The 22,187-nt window shown below is 45.9% G+C and overlaps 1 protein-coding gene across 3 annotated transcripts in view; it reads left to right on the plus strand.

Annotated features, from left to right (window-relative positions):
• Positions 1–12,312: 12,312 nt before the first annotated feature.
• OPCML (opioid binding protein/cell adhesion molecule like) overlaps positions 12,313–22,187 on the plus strand; it is a 1,347,090-nt gene continuing 1,337,215 nt past the window's right edge. The window contains exons 1-2 of one of the 3 annotated variants that reach the window (XM_060251103.1): positions 12,313–12,408; positions 12,575–12,753. In XM_060251103.1, coding sequence (XP_060107086.1) covers positions 12,693–12,753 — 61 coding nt within the window. In that variant the 5' untranslated portion in view covers positions 12,313–12,408; positions 12,575–12,692. Of the gene's footprint in view, positions 12,409–12,514; positions 12,754–22,187 lie in introns of those variants that run through there. The other 2 variants (XM_060251105.1, XM_060251104.1) reach the window with 2 other exon arrangements.

Here is a 22,187-nt window from a genome sequence, read left to right on the forward strand (position 1 = left end):
GAGAGGAAAAACACCCTTCATGTTAAAATGCACTCAACAGACCATAATACCTCCATTTGGAGCTGGAGCTGCCTATCAATTTAAATATGCATTTTAGATGCTTTTCCTTCTATACAAAAACAAATATCCCCTGCCGTCTTTGTCCCAGGGAAGCTCCATCAGTGCAATACATATTATTATGTATCTCTACAGCTCTCCCTGTTCTGCCTTTTAAAAACACATACAGATTTTTTTCTTGTGACTGCTGCTTTAAGTGTTGAATACAATACTTACATGAATGGCTTTATTTCCATGGTCAAATAAACTTTAAATATTTGGGGTTTTGGGGGAAAATATCCCAATGTTCCTACTGCTTGTCCCTTGAGCATCTTCAGAGATAGACTGCCTCTGAGTGTGCAGGTTTCATTGAGCTATCAGGACAGAAGCTGTTGTTATCCCTATGCTCTGTGAATTTTTTTTTAGATATAAGTAGTTTCCAATATTAAATCACAGGGTAGTCTGTTCAACAGATGAAAAAGTGTGTGTTCATGTGTCTGACCTGAACCTGCCACCAAATCAGTTTTATTTTGTAATCCTGAACTCTGGTGTTATAAAAGAGGGAGAGGAAAAAAAAATAACTACTGTTTATAACCTTGTAACTGTTCACCACACTTCCAGGAGGGAAAGTGGCATACCAGAGCCTCGTCTCGTCAGATTTTGGAAGCTAGGCAGAGTCTCTATCAATACTCCCTCTAAGCTCTGGAGACTTGTGAGTAAAAATTCTACTTCATGAGCTACTGGCATTAAAGTTGTGAGTGAGTGATCTGGCTACTGCATACATGAGTTTGCTCTGGGGCTATCCTTCCTGAGCTAAGACAAAAATGTGTGAGCTGGAGGGTAAAAAGCTGTGAGCTAGCTCACACTAGCTCAACTTAGAGGGAACACTGGTCTCCACTTGGATGAGAGACCACCAAGGAAGGCTCTGCAGAGGAAGGTAATGGCAGACCACCTCTTATTGATCTATAACTTGCCTTGAAAGCTCCTTCCTGGGACCCCCATAAACCAGCTGTGACTTGATGGTACCCCATCCCCCTTTTTTGCTGTCAAGTGACAGTGACCCCGGAGGGTTTTCAAGGTAAGAGATGTTCAGAGGTGGTTTGCCATTGCCTGGATCTCCATGGAGACCCTGATATTCCTTGGTGGTCTCCCATCCAAATATTGACCCGGACTGATGCTGCTTAGTTTCTGAGATCTGATGGTATTAGGCTAGCCTCGGTTTTCCAGGTCAGGGCTGTCTCTCTCAAGTCATCTATATTCTAATATACTGGGGATAGGGTTGCCAAGTCCAATTCAAGAAATATCTGGGGACTTTGGGGGTGGAGCCAGGAGACATTGTGGGTGGAGCCAGGATACATTGGGGGTGGAGCCAGAAAACATTGGGGGTGGAGCCAGGAGACATTGGGGGTGGAGCTGAGAGCAAGGTTGTGACAAGCATAATTGAACTCCAAAGGGAATTCTGGCCATCGCATTTAAAGGGACCACAACATTTTACATGCCATCCCTCAACTGGAAATAATGAAGGATAGGGGCACCTTGTTTTGGGGCTCATAGAATTGGACCCCCTGGTCCAAACTTGTTGAAACTTGGAGGGTATTTTGGGGAGTTGCACTGGATGCTATGCTGAAACTTTGGTGCCTCTATCTCAAAAAACAGCCCCTCCCAGAGCCCCAGATATCCACAGATTCATTCTTCATTATACTCTATGGGAATCAGTCTCCATAGGGAATAATGGAGTGCCCAGCAGACATTCCCCCTCCCTGCTTTCTAATCACCCTAAAGTGGGGGAAGGGCCTCCAAACCAGGGTATCCCCTGCCCCCACCTGGGGGTTGGCAGCCCTAACTGGGGAGGGGGAAGGGAGGGTGTGTGTGGTCTCTCGGCTTGGCTTCGCGAACGAAGATTTAAGAAGGGTGCAATAGTCCACGTCTGCTGCAGGCTTGCTGGTGGCTGACAAGACCAATGCGGGACAGGCAGGTCCGGCCACAGTGGCTGCAGGGAAAAGTCTGATTTAGGGCTGGTGCTGTAGCAGTGCGATTCTTCCTCAATCTCCTTTTGTCCTCAGGACCAGCTATGCGTGCGTTCTCAAAGGAAGAGACAACCTGGTGGATGGTGTGCCTCCATGCTTTGCGATCTGAGGCTAGGTCAGACCACTGGTGATGGTTGATGCAACAGGTGCCAAGGGATTTCTTCAAGGAGTCCTTGTACCTCTTCTTTGGTGCCCCTCTATTTCGATGGCCGGTGGAGAGTTCGCCATACAGGGCAATCTTGGGAAGGCGGTGGTTTTCCATCCTAGAAATATGCCCTGCCCAGCGCAGCTGCGTCTTCAGCAGCAGTGCCTCGATGCTGGTAACCTCCGCCCGCTTGAGGACTTCAGTGTTGGTCACAAAGTCACTCCAGTGGATGTTGAGGATGGTGCGAAGGCAGCGCTCGAGGAGTCGCAGGTGATGATGGTATAAAACCCACGATTCGGAGCCGTAGATGAGGGTTGTCATCACAACCGCTTTGTAAACATTGATCTTTGTGCCTTTTTTCAGATGCTTGTTGCTCCACACTCTTTTGTGCAGTCGGCCAAATGCACGGTTTGCCTTTGCCAGCCTGTTGTCAATCTCCTTGTCGATCTTGGCGTCTGAGGAGATGATGCACCCCAGGTAGCTGAACTGCTGGACTGTCTTCAGAACTGATTCACCCACAGTGATGCAGTGTGGTAGATAGCAGCTAAAGGTCAAAGGCAGGGTGCTGGTAAGAGGGGGGTGGGGGAGAACCAACAGTGGACTGAGATATAAGAAATAATGGAAGGGAAACCGGAAGCCAAAGAAAATGTACCACCTTGGAAAGCCATAGTGGAATATCTATGGCGATAACCGTCAGCCTAGGGTGGTCATTGCCAACTCTGGGTTGGAAAATACCTGGAAATGCTAGGGGTGGATCCTGGAGAGGGTAGGGTTTGGGGATGGTAGAGACCTCTGCAAGGTAGAATGCCATAAAGACCATCCTCCAAAGCAGCCATTTTCTTTATCATGTATTGTCTGGAGATCAATAGCAATAGTGGGAGATCTCAAGGTGCCACCTGGAGGTTGGCAGCCCCGAAACCTCCATATTCAGAGGCAATATACTTTTGACTTCCAGATGCTTCATGCCCAGCTAGTGACTTCTGGTTAGCTGCTGTTAGAAATAGGATGCTGGATTTCGATCCTACAGAAGGATGAGCAGGGGGAGACACTCACAGAGCCCCTTACAGTGATATGACTGTAAGTTATGTGGTTTTTTTAAAAAAAAATAATCTTAATTAATGTGACCTGAATAACAGACGTTGTTAAACCAATTTCCAGGTTGTTCTTTACACACGTATGAAGATATGAAAAAATATTCTGTTCAAAGAGCCAGTTTGCCAGTTTGGTGTAGTGGTTAAGTGTGTGGACTCTTATCTGGGAGAACTGGGTTTGATTCTCTACTCCTCCACTTTCAGCTGCTGGAATGGCCTTGGGTCAGCCATAGCTATCGCAGCAGTTGTGCTTGAAAGGGCAGCTGCTGTGAGAGCCCTCTCAGCCTCACCCACCCCACAGAATATCTGTTGTGGGGGAGATTGTAAGCCGCTCTGAGTCTCTGGTTCAGAAAGAAGGGCGGGGTATAAATCTGCAGTCTTCTTCTTCTTCAATGTTGACATTCAAGCATTTTTTGGAGAAAACGCACTTCTATCAAAGAAGGCTATACTTGCAGTTTGCAAGCAGGTGCAACTGTTGCATGCATGCATGGTAGTACAGGTTGTGAAATTCCTGAAAAAAAAATTGGGAGGTGGAGCCTCAGGAGGATAGCTTTGGGGGAGGGGAGGGACCTTAACTTCTGCAGTCTGTAGAGGGCAAAGCAGGAGTCAAGTTGCACCATTAAGGAAAGAAAGCTCAGAAGGGTAGAATGCCATAAAGTCCACTCACCAAAGCAGTCGTTGGATCCAGAGGAATGGATCTCTGTCATCTGGAAATCAGTTGTAATTCTGGGAGATTTCCATGCCCCACCTGCAGGCTGGCAACCATAGCATGGTTCTTGCATTTAAATGGAATCCAACAGGTAGGGCCTGGAGTTCTCCCAGAATTATAGATAATTTCCCCTGGAGGTAGCGTTTCCAATCCCCAGGTGGGGGCAGGGAATCCCCTGGTTTGGAGGCCCTCCCCCCACTTCAGGGTTATCAGAAAGCAGGGGGGGAGGGAAATGTCTGCTGAGCATTCCATTATTTCCTATGGAGACTAATTCCCATTTGGGTATAATGGAGAATTGATCTGCAGGTATCTGGGGCTTTGGGGGGGGGGGGGGGCGGGTGTTTTTTGAAAGAGAGGCACCATTTTTTCAGTATAGCATCCAATGCCTCTCAAAATACCCTCCAAGTTTCAATGGACGGGACCAGGGGATCCAATTCTATGAGCCCCGAAAGAAGGTACCCCTATCCTAAAAGGTGTGTGGTCCCTTTAAATGTGATGGCCAGAACTTCCTTTGGAGTTCAATTGTGCTTGTCACAACCTTGCTCCTGGCTCCACCCCCAAAGTCTCCTATGCAAAAAGGTATCTGCATAGGAGGCGTGGAATTCTAGCAGGAGCTCCTTTGCATATTAGGCCACATGCCCCTGATGTAGCCAGTCCCCCAAGAGCTTACAAGGCTCTTTTTTGTCACCTCTTGGAGGACTGGCTACATCAGGGGTGTGAGGCCTAATATGCAAAGGAGCTCCTGCTAGAATTCCACCCCTGTTGCAGAGTAAATAGCTCCAGCTGGCTCAATGAAGAGCCACCAGTCAGGGGTTGAAGAACTTCAGTGTTTCACAGTCCTTCAGTCATGCATTTAAAATTGGGGTTGGCAAGCTGCCGTAAGACTTGATCCAGCCATTCTTCATCAGTTAAAAGGAGTTTTTGACCAATTTGTGTAACTCAATCAGAAGCACTGAGCAGGGAAAGACGATACTCAATTGTACAAAATTAAATCACACTGATATGTTTTGCAAGCTTGAAAACCACATTACTGTCTTCGTCGGGTAGAGGAGATCTGAGAAAAAGTGGGAACAGCATTTTATTCTTTCATGACGTTCTCTTTCTGTTTTTGGTTAACATTCCTGGAAAGCCATTGTGGTGAGATTGGGACTGGGGAGAAGTGAGTGCGAATCCTTACTCTGCTCACTGAGTGACCTGGGGTCATTCTTTCTCTGAGCCAAACTACATATTATGGTGGGGTTTTTTTTGTTTTTTAAAGAGTTAGGTCTGTATTTCCCAGCCCTAATTCATGTTCCCTGCAGCCACACAGCACCTGTGAAGAACTGCTTCTTTAAAAAAAAAAAAAAAAATCCATCCCAAGTTGACCTAGAAAGTTGCTGTGGGGAGAGGAAGGACTCTTGTCTGCCCCCCAAGTTGTTTTCCCATGTGGAAACTGTGCTGGGGAGGGGAGTTTTTATCCCAAGGTTGATTTATACATTTGGCAGTAAAATTGGGAGAACCTGGACCCAATTCTTAAAAAAAAAAAAAAAAACACATAGTTTTCTGCTCTAACTAACCTCACATGATTGTGTCAGGAGGATGAAGTGGGGGGAAGAAAGAACCATGTAGAGGCTACTTTTAGGACAGAATTTGGAGTAACAGAATAGTTACGAATTGGCAAAGGTATCTAACAAGGATGCAGTTCACCTACCTGTCTCTTCAATCTATAGGATGAATTTTATCCCTCTGTCTCTTTCATCTGTATGCAGTATATATCAGAAGGAAAACTGGATTAGATTTAGATGAAGGTAAAGTGACAATTGGTGGAAGGAACAATATCAATTTGAGATATGCAGATGACACCACATTACTGGCAGATAATAGTGAAGACCTGAAATGACAATTGATGAAGGTTAAAGCAGATAGTGCCAAAGCAGGATTGCAACTCAACGTCAAGAAGACAAAAGTAATGACTACTAGGGAAACAACTTTAAGGGTGATGATGAAGAAATTGAAACTGTTCAAGATTTTCTACTCCTTGGCTCCATCATCAACCAAAAGGGAGACTGCAACCAAGAAATCAGAAGGGCGGGTGAGACTGGGAAGGGTAGCCATGAAGGCGCTAGAAAAGATATCTGAAGGCTGCTAAGAGATGGGCAGTTTGGGGTGCATGGGAGGCATCCCAAATTGGGCCGGCTCAGAAAGAAGTGTTCTAAGCTGTCCACATGCTCCCCCGCAAGCTGTTCCCATCCTGTCCACAGGGTGACTTGGCACAATCGAATGGCTGTTGTGCACCATCCCTGCAGGAAGAGGCTTGGGGTGGCTTTGTGAGTTCACACCACCAAGACACCTGACTTGCATGCTTCCGTGTTCAGATGCTAGTGAGGCGGCTGGCGTGCGGCTCAGAATTATGCTACCCATTCGAAAGTGGTTGCTTTTTGAGCCACTCTGAGGACGCCGGGGGATGGGTTGGGTACAGGATGGGGGCGGGCAGCAGACGTGCTCGTTTGGATGGGTTTTTCTAGTCTGTTTCTGAGGCGTCTCTGAGTCGCCTCAAACTGCCAGTCTGTAAGCAGCCGAAGAGTGCGATCTGTTCCTTCTTCCCTGCCTATTGTTGTCTACTACTAGTTCTGTCAGCCTTTCCTCATTGGAGTTGTTTGCAATAGCCAGAACCACCTTCATTGCTCTTCTGTGAACCAATTACAGTTTATCTATAACCAGGACTTTTTTTGAGCAGGAATGCACAGGAGTCAGCTGTGACTTGAACCCCACCCCCCTCCCAAAAAAAAAAGAAAAGATAACCCAAATCAAATGGTAGATTCATCCGCTTCTCATCAAAGGCTGGTTCACCCATGGTTATTTTGGGTGTCTGGCAGCCAACATCTTCATTGCAGAAGATTGTGGTCCACTTGTATGTGGAAAACATCCCCTGATGTTGCAGTTGTCACATGAGGATCATGCACATGTCATGGAACCCGGTGTACACAAATCAAGAAGGGATACATGTGAGAGAAAAGCCTTGTCACATCAACCCCCTTTGTTTGCAACTTTGGCTCCAACAAAATGAAGAACAGATATTAAGAGACCAAATGACTGTAATTCGTTACACATTCTTGCAATCCTTGTAATCGTTTTCCAGAGATTACATGCCTTTTGACAGCTTCATTGTAAGTGGCAGAAATCTCCTTTTCATACTTAGTGGCTCGATGCCTAGGACAAAACCACATGTCACAAAAAATAAAATAGGGCTTTTGCAGAGATGTAGTTAGATGAGCTGATGTAGTAGAGTGGCTCAGAGTCTTGATCCTGAAGGTCCCTGGTTCAAACCTCTGCCACAAATTCCTTGGAAGTTACTCTCTCTCAGTCCCCACTTCCCAATTAACTAAATGGGAATAATCCTGACCTACTGTGGCAATAATCTTAAAAGTCCCACCTCTTCTCCAGTAGATGTAGATGTACACAGTAGATGTAGATGTAGACCTCATGCAAATTCAAAAAATGGTAAGCCAATCAAAGCCCATAGAATTTCACCTGGTTTGGGGGGTGGGGTTCAGCCAGTCTCAGCTTAAGAAGGGCAAAGAAAAACCTTTTTTCTTATGAAAAAAAAATTGAGTCCAGTGGCACTTTTAATACCAACAAAGTTTTATTCAAGGTATATGTGTTAATGTTCATTGAAGACAAATACCTTGGAAGAAACTGAAGCTCAAATCCTTTGGCCACCAAATGAGAAGGGAGCACTCACTGGAGAAGATCCTGATGCTGGGAAAGACAGAAGGCAAAAGAAGGGGACAGCAAAAGATGAGATGGCTGTACAGCGTTACTCATGTATCTAACAGGAATTTGAGCAGACTTCGGAGGATGGTGGAAGACAGCAGAGCCTGGCATGACTTGACCCATGGGGTTGCAAAGAGTCGGAATCGACTGTGCGACTGAACAGCAACAACGCATTGAAGACATGTGCATGCATATGAAAGCTTATGTCTTTAATAGAATTTCATGGGTCTTAAAGATGCCACTGGACTCCAACTTTGTTCTGATGCTTCAGACCAACATGGCTGCCCAATACCTGAATTTCCATCCTCACCCCCCTTCTGGATAAGGATTCTGTGGCTCTGGAAAGGAGTGTCAGTTTAGGCTTTTATTTGGCTGAGGGTTTGGGGGTTGCCTGAGGAAAGAAAGCTTATCAGGTGGTACAAATAAGCATCTCGTTAAGGGCCCACCATTCCTAACTGGTGTGTGTAAGGTTCTGTGGAAAAGTGCTTTGTGAGGGAAAAGAACCTGCTGAGGTAACCTGTCCAGAGAAAGAGAGGGGGAAATCAAACCTCACCTCAGGGGTTATTTATTTCACCTGAGAAGAGGAGGAGGAGAAGCAGGGCTTCTTTTTGAGCAGGAATGCACAGGGACATCTGTGTGAAACAACGGTGACATCAGGAGTGTGTGGTCTAATGTACAAATGGTTCCTGCTGGTCTTTTTCTACCAAAAAAGCCCCAACAACAACAACCCTGAGAAGAAGAGTTGTATTTGTACCCCACCCTTCACTTGGAGTCTCAGAGTGGCTTACAATCTCCTTGCCTCCCTCTCCTCACAACAGACGACCTGTGAGGTAGGTGGGGCTGAAAGAGCTCTTTTGAGAACTGCTCTTGAGAGAACAGCTCTAAGAGACCCAAGGTCACTCAGCAGCTGCATGTGGAGGCATATATACTTTATATATTGAAGCCATCCACACATATTATTTTCCTTAATAATTTCTTCAGTTTCTGGTGAGTAGCTATGTTGTTCTGAAGTAGCAGAACAAAGTTTGAGTCCATTGGCACCTTTAAAACCAACAAAGTTTTATTCAAGGTATATGCTTTTGTGTGCAAACCCACTTCTTCAGATACAGATATGGGGTGAGGATGGGAGTTAGTTGCCAGGAAGGGCCAAGGTAGAGACAGAAACGATATTGGATATTTCCAGTCCATACATATTGGTAGAAGGTGAACAGTAAATGGAATAATAAACTGAGTTTATATGGTAACAATTTCTTTGGGTTTGTAATTTCTGCACCAGAACTTTGGAACACCCTCCCAGAAGCCATAAGGGCCCTGCGGGATTTGTCTGCGTTCCGCAGGGCCTGTATGACCGAACTGTTTAAACAGGCTTTTGCGGTTTGATTGAAAAAGGGCTGCCACCGGACATCCTACGGAATGCTGGCGATCATAGTCGAGAAGTCAATACCGCCTATACTGGACTGAAATAGCGCTATAGAATGGTTTCAAAGTGATATATGTAAATTATGGTTTTATATGTTTTATTGGATTGATTGTTTTTATGATGTTGTAAGCCGCCCTGAGTCCGCTTGCGGAGAGGGCGGGATATAAATGGAAAGTAATAAATAAATAAATAATTTTGATTACAGCATTCAACAATTTGAGGATCAAACCTCACCTCAGGCCTGTCATTCTCCAATTTTGACATGTTTATTCCCTTCACTGTTTGTGCTGAAGAATGGAACCCAAACAAATGGTTACCATATAATCCCCTCACCCCCTCTCTTTCTATATGTAATGGTTGAGGAAATTCTGTTTCACTGTATCTGAAGAAGCATGCTTGCACAAGAAAATCTATACCTTGAATAAAACTTCTATGACCTTAAAGCTGCTGCTGGACTCAAACTTTGTTCTACTTTATTTTCTGTTTAATAAGCCTTGGTTGTTTATCTCAACCTGCATCTTGTCTGTCAAGTCAAAATCTAAGAAACAGTGGTCTTTATTTACCTCACATATAAGTACAGCCTTGGTCTAGCAGGCTTCCAAATAAGAGACCTTTAGGAGCACATAGCTTACGCACTACCAGTCTCTAATTTAAAGATTATGTCCTCATTTTTATTTGATTGAGGGTGGTTCAGATATAAAGAATCTATAGCTGAGGCTAGAATAGGGGATCGGATATTCATCAGTCCAGAAAACAGTTGCCTCAGAATTTCCCTCCTCACTCCATGGATGCCACACTTGTCTTACAGGACTGTGTCATGAATCGATAATGTACATGAAGCATTTTGAACATTTTTATTTTTTATATCAAGGCACGGCTGACTTACAGCAATCCCGTGGGGTTTTAAAGGCAAGAGACATTCAAAGGGGGATTTGTCATTGGTTGCCTCCCCATTGTGATCCTGATATTCCTTGGTGGTCTCCCATCTAAATATTGACCAAGGCTAACCCTGTTTTCCTTTTGAGATCTGATGAAATTAGGCTAGCCTGGGTTATCCAGGTAAGGGCATTTTGAATACAGAAAGTGTTATAGCAATATTAAGTGAAAATGGAGAGTGGATCTCAGCCTGTGGATCTCGAGGTGGTTTACAATAAAAGATAAGCTCAGGTCCAAATGTCATCAAGCGTGTCCCATCTTCAGGTCCATCATAATGCAGCAGAATCAAATGTAATAAATCTACTGAGACTGTAGTGTTTTAGGTTGCTACTGGGAGCTTATATACTTGAATGCAGCTGTATGGGGGAAAAAAGATGGATAAACCTTTAACAAACAAAAACAAAACAGGGCAATGGCTAGCATGAACTCATCTGCCTGATCTACTCGCTTTCTACATGCAATGAGGGCTTTTTGGCAAGGAAGAATGGACTTTTTTATTCTACATGCTCATGAACCAATGGGTCATAAGCCAACAAATTTGTTATGGTACAGAATAATACATTCTAAGCCTGGGGTGGTCAAACTTGCTTAATGTAAGAGCCACATTGAATAAATGTCAGATGTTTGAGAGCCACAAGACATGAACGTGAGGGGGAGAAAGCAACAGAGAAAAAGAAAGAAAAGTAGAGCAAATAGATGGGGGAGGGAGATGGAAAGAAAGAAACTTTAAATGTGTTCTCTGAGCACCACCCCCCCCCTTGAGTTGCCTGGCTTGGTTGGAGGAGTGATTTAAAGAGAGAAATGCCTTCTCCAAACTGGCTAATGGGCAGTGGGGGCTTTGAGAGCCACACCATATATATGAAAGAGCCACATGTGGCTCCTGAGCCACAGTTTGGCCACCCTTGGTAAGCAAACAAATCAGTTATAGTGCAAAATAATACAGACTAATGGTACAGAATAATATAGTCCAATAATACTAAAATAATCAAGCAGCTGACTCATGCTAACCTCCACATGTATTTATTCTGTTAACTTCCTTTATATTCCACCTTTGTCCCCAATGGGGGCCAACAGCAGGTCAGATCATTCTCCTCCCTTCCATTTTATCCTCACAACCACCACCTTGGGAAGTAGGTTAAGCTGAGAGGGTGTGTGATTGTCCCAAGAGCACCCAGCAAGCTTCCATGGCAGAGTCCTTGGGGATTCAAACGTGGGTCCTCCAGATCCTAGTCTTAGACTCTCTAACCACTGCACAAAACTGGCTCTGAAAGCCAAAATTGGTGCAGCGTGGGAAGGACTGTCATTTGATTCTACTTCGCGTATAAACTGAGTTTATGATGTCTCCTTTCCCAATGATTGCAAGGGGGAGAAGGGGAGCAAATTAGCCTCAAGAGGGCTCAATGCTTTTTTTGAACAGGAATGCATGGGAATGCAGTTCCAGCTGGCTTGGTGTCAGGGGGTATTGCCTGATATGCAAATGAGTCTCTGCTGGGCTTTTTCTACAAAAAAACCTGTGTGAAACAATGGTGACACAAGGGGGTGTGACCTAATATGCAAATGAAATCCTGCTGGTCTTTTTCTACCAAAAAAAAAGCCATCTGAGGGCTAATCTGTGCAACATACAGAATTCCTTGGACGACTGCAGTTTTTGACTGGCTCTGTTTGATTTTCTGCAGTTTGAGGATATGGGGGGGACAATGAGTCCTTGCATCCCAAACCGGGGCTTGTTTTCTGCACAGGTAGCGAGTTTTCCCTCTCCCCCACTTCCCACAGCCTGGTGTGTACGTTTGTGTGTGTTCTCCGATGGACACAGCAGCCTGGCTATAATCCCTTTCCCCCTGTGAATTAATCCACTCCCACACTTGACACTCATGAACTCCATAGACTACCCACAGCCTTAATCCTCACGTACCCACCACCAGCCTGGCAGCCTCAACAAGTTGCTTTGTGGAGCGAAGGAGCATTTCTAGGGCCCTTTCCCATATCTGAAAGCCCTGGGAAGTGAGGGACAGGCGTCTACAGCCCTGCCAGCACATGCCCCATTTGCTGGAAAGTGGTGACAGATCTCAGCTTGGCTAAAGCTCTGTTGCCCTCCACCCCATTCCCTTTCCCTGTCCCTGTCCTGCCAAGGTTCTGCTTAGGGACAATCTGGGAGGCAGGGGAGGGAAGGGCACAACCAGGGGCTACCCGAAGGAGCAGTTGGCAGCATTTAACTCTCCATAGTGTCAAAAGCTACGGAAGATCCTGGCGTGTCACTCAGGAGACTGGAGCCAATGAATGCCTGGTAGGAGGTCTGCTCTCTTTTCCCTTCTGTTACAGACTGGTGGTGCGGGTGCCAGGGCTCCTTCTGCTCTATGTGTGATGTGCAGGGTGGAAAAGAAAGAGAGAGGGGAGAGAAAGAATCAGAGACACTGACTGCCTGTCCCCATCTCTCTCTCTCTCTCTCTCTCGCTCTAGCTCTCTAACTGGCTCTGCCTCCCTCTGCAAACATTGGATTTAAACCTGCTCAGAATTCAGCACGGAAGGAAGCAGCCAAAGGCGAGCGGGCTCCAGACGACTGCAGCTTCCCCCCAAGATGTATCATCCTGCCTGCTGGATCGTCTTCACGGCCACCACTGCCCTGATCTTCTTCCCAGGTACCTCAAGGGAGTTTGAGGCAGCCCACCTGCCTGCCTTAGCTCAAGGTGGTGGGTGAGGTGTGCCACAGAGCATGAGAGATGGATGGGGCGGGGGAGAGGAAGGGAAGACTGGGCACGCTGGAGATACAGACCTGAGGCTCTCCCCCCCCCCCGCCCCGAATGCATATGTCTTTGCAGCTAGTTTTAGCAGTGGCATTTGGATTTGCCAAATTCGTGGTGCTGGAGGGGGGGGGGGCAACCCGGATCGCGACCGGTGTCTGCCTGATCCTGCAGAGACGCCAGCTCTGCTTGCTCCCCGAGGGATGCTGCGCTGGTATCGGACAGCGGGTGATTGGGGTGGGGGGGTGGGGGAGGAGGAAGAGGCAGGGGAACACTTTTTTTGCACCAGCTCTCTCCCCCAGGCGCTCTGCGTGTCGTGCATGCACATGCGAACCCCCTGAAATCCCCTTTCCTCTCCCTTCTCTCCCCTCAACATCTTTTCTAGCAGAGAGAAGTGCCCTCCCTCGCTCCTTCCCTCCCAAGTTCAGCGAGCACCCGCGTCTCGTTCTGTCTGCGTCTCTCTCTCTGGCACTACTGGAGAGCCGGTGCCCCCCCCCGCCCCCTTGCATTTTGAGCTGGGCAAAGTCCCCAGGTTTCTGCGGACGGGGACGGTCCTACCAGCGTGGCGATGCTTCCTCTCGGGAAACTGAATCTCCCCTCCCATCCCCATCGCTACCTGTCTGGGCATCAGCGAAAGCTGCTGCAGTGTTGGAAGCCAGACCAGGTGTTCTGAGCTCCCGGGTTTCGCGGTTGCCTGCTGCGATTGCTGGGGGACTTGAAACTCAGGCGGAGTCCCTGGGCTGCAAAGCCCCGGTTTGAATGGGTTGATTGTCACTTGGTTCTAACAGGCTCCGGGGTGAAAGCGCCACAAGACAGACGTTCAGTGTGGGCTGCTGAATATCCCCTGGAACATCTGTCCCAATATAAAATGGAAAAGGAGGCAGGGAAAGAGGAATGGCTGGGAAGGAGTGGCGAAAAGAGCTCCGGCTGGCTTGTGGTAATGCTGAACTGAGATCTCTGAAGATACACTGAGCACAGAAAGAGCCAATGGAGCTCTTAGAAGGAAGGGAGTCTCTGGCAGTTGGGTTTCTAAATGGGAGAATGCCTGGTGTTTGGAGATGGGTGCACAAAACATGGAGGTTTTCTCCCAAGTGGACTTTTTCGGTTCCAACCTGATGGTTTTCATCTTGAGGTGTGGATCTAAGCTGCAGCTCATGTGGATTTTCTATTTATTTGAATTATGGTATCCGGCAGGGGTTGGAAAGGTGGGATGACATCTGTGCTAAAACTTTTCTCTGTATTCCTAGGCCAGGCAGGTATGAATATCGGGAAGTTGGTAGACAGGCATGTATGCTTGATCGGGGTAATATGCCAGGGCTGGCTGTGGGCATGAAGACTGGCACTAGAGGCAGGGAAAGGAGAGTGGAGAAGAAGGGCAAGAGATGCCCTCATTCTGGCCAAAGGGCAGAGTAAGCACTCCATCCCCTTTCTTTGCCCACCTAACCCAAACTCCTGTGGCTGAACCAAGTGCATCCAGTATTCCAGCCTGTGTGCATAATGCATTGGGAGATGGTGAGCCCTTCGGCAAACTGGCTGCAAATTTTACAACCAACCAGATTCTCCTGTGACATCTTAATAAACATCCCAAGCAAAGACTACTTGGTTTCAAAAGCCACAAAGCTGAAGACAAATCAGTCTGTTCCAGGGGAATCTTAAGATCATGAAGGATTCTGGGAGCGATTTTTGTGTGAGCATGCCAGTCTTTTCAGAGAGTCTATTTAAGGACAACCCAAATAGCTTTAACAAAAAAGCACCACTTTTTGTCATGCGATACTTTCATTTAATTAGCTTCAAGTGTGCAGTTAGAGCCTTCTGATTCCAAACTTCTGGAAGGAGTTGGGAGATAAATGGCATTCTAGAAGCCCTCTAGGAATAGCCTTTCTGTGTACGAGCCTGAGTTCCAACTCTCAACTCACATGACAACAACTGCTGCTATCCACTCCCTGCATGGATTCCATGAAGTGTCTGGAACACATTCAAGAAAGCTGGCATAGCAAGCTGGCAAAGAGAGTGAACTAGAAACTGGGAAGTTGCTGGTTCGAGTCCCACTGAGTCACAATCCTCAGCACCCTCTTTGCCACCCCCCAGTCCACAATTTGAGGGTGAAGATGCTAGCTGATTCTCACAAATCTGCAGAAAGGATTGTCAAATAAATGCATGGAAATCATTTTGCTCACTAATGAGCTATTTAAATGTGAAATACTATTACTGTGGTTTTAGCCTGTAATTATAAACTAATTAATTACAGCAAACTGCAGTCCATTGAATAGGGACCACCACAAAAAAGGCCCTATTTGCAGCCATCTACCACAGGAAGGAACTTTTCTGTGGTGGCACCTTGTTTAAGGAACACTGTTTGCTTGGGTAATAGTTGTCTCAAAATGGAAATTTTTTTTTACTCAGTTTTCCTACTTACTACCCTTTTCTTTCATCTCTCATCTTTTCTTTCTCTTTCCCCTCTTCCTGCCCATGGACTCTGAATTTGTAAAACTATGCTAGCTCTGGATTGTTAGTTGTATTGTTGTGTTGTTCTCATGCTAATACTGAACTTGTTTGCATTTTTAAAATTGTTTGATGCTATGCCGGCTGCTCAGTGTCCCTGGAAAGGTGATGGTTGAAGGGTTGGATATACCGAAGTGCTTAAAATAAATAAATGTGGCACTTTGAATAGTTGCCGTAGTGGTGTATGGATTCTTCGATATTAATTCCTTTTGCATGTGAAATTCCCACTGGATGCTCAGAGGTGGGTCTTTTTTCAAGACCAGCTTTTCCTCCACCCTCTTTATTCAGCCCTACCAGGGTTGCTCGAGGCAAAGGACACAAGAAAGAAGCGGGCTTTCAGAAGGTGTGATTAGGAAGCGGGGAAATTGAAAGGCTCCTAAAGAAAATACCTTCCCCAAGTTGTTATTAGCCTTAATGGCTCTGCTGCAACTCCTCCATACCCATGTTCCTTGGGTTTTTAATTGTCTTTCTTTTCAGTTTGGATGGTGTTTCTATTCCTCCTCCCTCCCCGCCACTAGGATCTCATATATTTCTTTTCCTCCCTGCCAATTTACTTTTTTTTTTGTGGAGAGACCCAAAAGGTTAATGTAATAATGAAAGCCTGACCTGTCTGGTCACACGAAGCGTCTTAGTCTGCAGCTTTGCTAAGGCAGGTTTCCATCTTGGAATCATTTCCAAGGCTGATGCTGCTCTCCTTAGAAAGCCTTTAGGGGAAAGAACTCGGCCTGCATTCAGTGGCTTTCCAGGAAGCAGCTCTCTAATGCTGGGAAAGACACGTGAGCCGATAATCTGAAATGGTTTTCACAATGACACTTGTTGAGGGGAGGGCCCATAGATTAGCATGCAGAGCATGTGCAAAATCCTGAGTTCAGTCCATGGCATTTCCCTGGGGGCAACAAACATCTCAAGTCACAGGTGTAGAGAAGGTACTTTCTCTCCAAGATGCAGGAGAGCCACTGTCACTCCCATGTATGGAATCCTGAGCTGGCTGGACCAAGGGTCTGTCTCCATAAAAGTCAGGTTCACAAATTCATATGTGTAGCATATTTTACACCTGACCTGGGTAGCCTAGTTTTGTCTGATCTCAGAAGTTAAGCATGGATCAGCTCTGGTTGGTATTTGGATGGGAGACCACCAAGGAATATCTGGGTCGCTATGCAGAGGCTGGCAATGGCAAACCTCTTCTGAACATCTCTTGCTTTGGAAACCCTACAGCAGGGGTGTCAAACATGTGGCCTGAGGGCTGAATCAGGCCCTTGATGGGCTCCTATCAGGCCCCCGAGCAACTGGCTCTTGTCTCCTTCCTTCTCCCTCTCTTGCTTCCTTCTGCATCTCAGCTTGCTTTGCAAGACTTGCTCAATCACACAGGAGCTACAGAGCAAAAATTTCTGTTTTTTCCCATTCGTTGAGACTCCTCACTCTCCTGGTCCTATGGGGAAGGAAGGAAAGAGCCAGAGCTTCCTTTGCCCCAATTCCCTGGATCCCATGGGAGAAATACAAAGAAAGCACCTTTAAGACCAACAAGTGCTAATGTTTTAAGAATGTTTCAAGGTTTGTTTGTTTGTTTGTTTTTTAAAAACCCCTTTAATCGTGTTTGTCTGTGTCCTTTTAAAAAGTTTTAAAAGTTTATATGGCTTGACCTGGCCAAAAAAGGTCTCATTTATGTCAGATCTGGCCCTCATAAAAATGAGTTTGACACCCCCTGCCCTACAGGTTCACTGTAAGTCTGCTGTGACTTGATACTTCTTCCAAAGTGTATCTTGCATCTTGTTTGTTCCTTCAAAGGACAGCTGAGCCAGAGCAACCAAAAGCTCCATCTGCATCCAGTTTCTCAGCACTTGACGACTCACAGCTGATGAATACATCCCTACCATATCCAGGGGCAGGCACATCTGAATATCAGTATGAAGAGCTTGGGGAAGGCCTTGTCCTCTAGGACCTGTGTGTTGGCCCTCCGGGACAACTATTTGGCTGCTGTATGCAACAGGGTGCTAGGCTGGTTGCCACACCTCAAAAAAGATATTATAGCATTGGAGAAAGTCCAGAAAAGGGCATCTAGAATGATTAAAGGGCTGGAACACTTTCCCTATGAAGAAAGGCTGAAACGCTTAGGGCTCTTTAGCTTGGAGAAACGTCAACTGCGGGGTGACATGATAGAGGTTTACAAGATAATGAATGGGATGGAGAAAGTAGAGAAAGAAGTACTTTTCTCCCTTTCTCACAATACAAGAACTCGTGGGCATTTGATGAACTTGCTGAGCAGACAGGTTAAAACGGATAAAAGGAAGTACTTCTTCACCCAAAGGGTGATTAACATGTGGAATTCACTGCCACAGGAGGTGGTGGCGGCCACAAGCATAGCCACCTTCAAGAGGGGGTTAGATAAAAATATGGAGCAGAGGTCCATCAGTGGCTATTAGCCACAGTGTGTGTGTGTGCATATATATTTGGCCGCTGTGTGACACAGAACGTTGGACTTGATGGGCCATTGGCCTGATCTAACATGGCTTCTCTTATGTTCTTATGTTCTTAGGCTAGACAGACCACTGGTCTGATTATCTAGTCAGCACTGGTGCTAGGATGCCCCAATGTGCCCACCACCCCAAGCAAGGCACCCTCCTGCCCTCTGCAGGCAAAGCACACACCCCATCCCAGTCTCCCTCCCCCCCCACAGGTGCCTGACTATCCCTTCCTTGCTCGGTCATTCCCGCCCCCAGCGCCAAGCCCATAGTCTACTGCCTATGGTCACCTAATGGACACACTGGTCCTGTATCTAGTCTGGTAATATCTGCACTAGAATCATAGAGTTGGAAAGGGCCTCCAGGGTCATCAATCCTTTGTACAATGCAGGGAATTCACAAATACCTCCCCCCACACCCCCAGTGACCCCTGCTCCATGCCCAGAAAATGGCAAAAAAAACCCTCCAGGATGCTTGGCCAAACTGTTCTGGAAAAAAATTGTTTCCTGCCCCCAAAATGGTGATCAGCATTTCCCTGGGCATGTAAGAAAGGGTCACAAGAACTGATCTGATCTCACTGATGGGCTACATTCAACTATCATTTCTCATCCCATCTTACCAGATTCATATATATAGTCTAATACTCAGAATAAAGTGTGCTTAACAAGTCTTATGAGTTGCACCCCCACCCTCTGAACCAGTCAACTGGGGACCTGGACTTTCATCCCAAAATCCAGATCTGATGATAGTGTTGGGTTTTCCTTGAGATCCTTTAGACAAGAGATGTCAGGATCCAAATGAAGGACTTCTGCTTTCCAAGGGGGATGTATGCACTGACTCCATGGATAAGCATTTTTTTTTTTAAAGGAAAAGTTCTTGCTGTCTTCTTTGATCAGTGATGGCTCCTTCAGGTGCACAAACTGAGTCATAAATTGGTTTGTAGAACAGATACCTTGTGATTTTTAATCTAATGCTGCAGTTGCGTCTTACTGCATGAATAAAAAGATTCCTGACTGTCAGACGAATAGCACACTTTCTATTTGGGATCCACCCCTCCTCTTTCTGGTAGGCACATTTCTGAAATCCTGTGGGGGGAGAACTGCTGAGTTTAGGTGGATCTGGATAGGAAAACAGCAGAAGGAAAATGTTTAGGGCTCTCTCCCTCTCTTCTCCATTCTAAACTCTCTTCTTCCAATATGCCTTTGCTTTTGCAAAATGGTGCCAAGGTGCTATTGAATGCAATGCAGTGTTTGCCTCTTGCTGGGTGGGTTTTGCTGATTCTCAGGATTGGAGTGGGTTTTCTAGGCTGGAATTAGGAAATAATTTCCCCCCCCCCCCAGCCCAGGCTAACTAGCAATCATGGGGCATTTTGTTGACTTTCCCTGCAGTGTGTGGCTGGTTTGTATTCCAGGACCATCTGGGAAAATTTGCTCTGTAAGTACAGATGATGTTGACAAAATTTGCAGAGCGTTCCTGGTCCATAATATGAGGTTGCTTGAGTACATTACCAGTTGAATTTCCTGAAAAGTCCTTAATTAGTTTGCAATGTTAAAATGGATAGATGTAGAATGTGTTGTTAACTTTAGTCAGAGCTAACCAAATGCCTTCTCCAAAAGGAAGTCTTTAAGGATCGGTCCAAGTATGCCTTAGAGTCTTGGTGAAAGAAAAGTACAATCCTTAAACTTGTCTGGCAATACTCAGAACAAATGCAAAAAATTAAAAAAAAAACTGTTTGAATCATATAAACTCAAACTGTTGGCTCTGTGTGTAGAGAAGCTCTCCACAGTTTGGTCAGACAAATGTAGGAATAGCACAGAATTTTTCTTTTTTCCCACAAGGGTAGAACATCCTTGAGTTGGCCCACTAAATCATAGCACTCTAGAAATCCCCATTTGGGAGGGTTCGGTTTACCACTGCTGAAAGCTTTTTGTGTACTTCTGAACTGCTATACAAAAAGAAAGGTACACAGAATCTGGTTTCTTTCAGTAAGACTTAGAGATTGATGCAGGCAAGCAGACAATACAAAGCATAATTTTTTTAACACAAGTTTTTATTCTTGTGTCCTCCTTGCAGCCTCTGCTCTAGTTTTTCCTCCATTTTCCTTTTTTTCTTTCAATACCACTCCCCACCTTTATAGGGGGTTGTTCTGCTCAACTATAGACTATGCCCCCCATGGGATGAAGCCCTGGCCTTGGTGGTCCAGGCTAGCCTTATCTCATCCTAGTTTCCTAGGTCTAAGGGTCAGTCCTGGTTAGTTTTGATGGGAGCAGGGGTGGAATTCTAGTAGGAGCTCATTTGCATATTAGGCCACACACCCCTGATGTAGCCAATCCTCCAAGAGCTTATAAAAAAAGAGACTTGTAAGCCCTTGGAGGATTGGCTACATCAGGGGTGTGTGGCCTAATCTGCAAAGGAGCTCCTGCTAGAATTCCACCCTTGGATGGGAGACCACCACAGAAGTCCAAGTTCACTATGCAGAGGCAGACAATGGCAAACCACCCCTTGCCTGGAGAATCCCATGGATCTGACATAAGTTACCTGCTACTTCCCACCATCAATGGGACAAAACATTGACAAGAAAATAAACTACAGTGACATGATAGAGGCTTACAAGATTATGCATCGGATAGAGAAGGCAGAGAAAGAAGTATTTTTCTCCCATTCTCACAGTACGAGAACTTGTGGGCATTCAATGAAATTGCTGAGCAGTTGGATTAGAACCGATAAAAGGAAGTACTTCTTCACTCAAAGGGTGATTAACGTGGAATTCACTGCCACAGAGGTGGTGGTGGCTGCAAGCACAGACAGCTTCAAGAGGGGATTGGATAAGCATATTGAGCAGAGGTCCATCAGTGGCTATTAGCCACAGCTTATTGTTGGGAGTTCTCTGTCTGGGGCAGTGATGCTCTATATTCTTATGCTTGGGGGGGGGGACCGTGGGAGGGCTTCTAGCCCCACTGGTGGACCTCCTGATGGCACTTGGGGGTTTTTTGGCCACTGTTTGACACAGAGTGTTGGACTGGATGGGCCATTGGCCTGATCTAACATGACTTCTCTTATGTTCTTATTAAAATAAAATGGCAAGTCAACATTGAAGTCTTGAACATTTGAAGAAGGAGTGCATGTGGCAGAGGGAAAATGCTTCTCCAACCTAATTTCCCTTCTCCCATTGTGTCTTTGTATTGGTGTGGGGTGGTGGGTGGAGTGTCCACTGGAAAAAGTCATTGGGGCAGTCATCGTCTCATGTTTGGTGGTAGTAGAAAGTGCCATCTTAGCCACAGCTGACTTATGGTGACCCCTGTAGGGTTGTGCAAGACAAGAGACAGAGGTGGTTTGCCATTGCTTGCCTCTGCAAAGCAACCCTGGACTTCCTTGGTGGGCTCCCAGCCAAGTCCTGACCAGGGCGAAGCCTGCTTAGCATTCTGAGATCATCTAAGTCAGGGGTGGCCAAACTTGCTTAACTTAAGAGCCGCACAGAAGAAACATCAGATGTTTGAGAGCCTCAAGACACGAATATCAGATGTCTGAGAGCCATAAGAGGAAGGAAGGAAGGAAGGAAGGAAGGAAGGAAGGAAGGAAGGAAGGAAGGAAGGAAGGAAGGAAGGAAGGAAGGAAGGAAGGAAGGAAGGAAGGAAGAGGGGAGGGGGAAGTGGAAAGAAACCAACTTTACTTTAAATGCATTCTCCAAACCACCAGCTGGCTTGGCTTGGAGAAGAGATTTAAAAAGAGAAATGCCTTCTCCAAGCTGACTGATGGATTGGTGGGGGCTTCAAGAGCCACACTAAAAGTGTGAAAGAGCCACATGTGGCTCCCGAGCCACAGTTTGGCCACCCCCTGATCTAAGTCATGCACATTGTCTGTAAGCCTAATCTAATTTTGAGAGGGTTATTGTGATAATAAATTGGGGGAGGAGAGGGCCATGTAACTAACCTGACCTTAACTGCTTGGAGGAAGGACAGATTAAAAATTGTTGGGATTTTGGATTTAAATTCAGAGATTGAGTATGCAAACAAGAGCCACACCATCCTTAAGTTTATAAAAAAAATATATACTTTACTAAAAATAGGGAAGGGAAACATTTGGAAGAAAATAAAAGAGAAAATGCATCATAGATGCTAAACTCTGTCCCAACCAGACCTCATTTTGGGGAGGAGCTCACATGTCAGAGCTCCGGAACTTTTAAATTTTATTGTGCTCTTTCTTTTTTACTCTTCCCCACCCAATACTTGCTTCTGGGCTCCATTGTTCAAACCCCCTGTGAGAATTTTGCTGAACTCTGAAGATTTGACAAACTTTCTAATATTCTCCCCCCACAAAAAATGTGGAAATAACCAAAACATATAAAGCATAAGAACATAAGAGAAGCCATGT

The sequence above is a fragment of the Heteronotia binoei genome, chromosome 12 (genome assembly GCF_032191835.1).
Source record: "Heteronotia binoei isolate CCM8104 ecotype False Entrance Well chromosome 12, APGP_CSIRO_Hbin_v1, whole genome shotgun sequence".
In the NCBI taxonomy this organism is placed as follows: domain Eukaryota; kingdom Metazoa; phylum Chordata; class Lepidosauria; order Squamata; family Gekkonidae; genus Heteronotia; species Heteronotia binoei.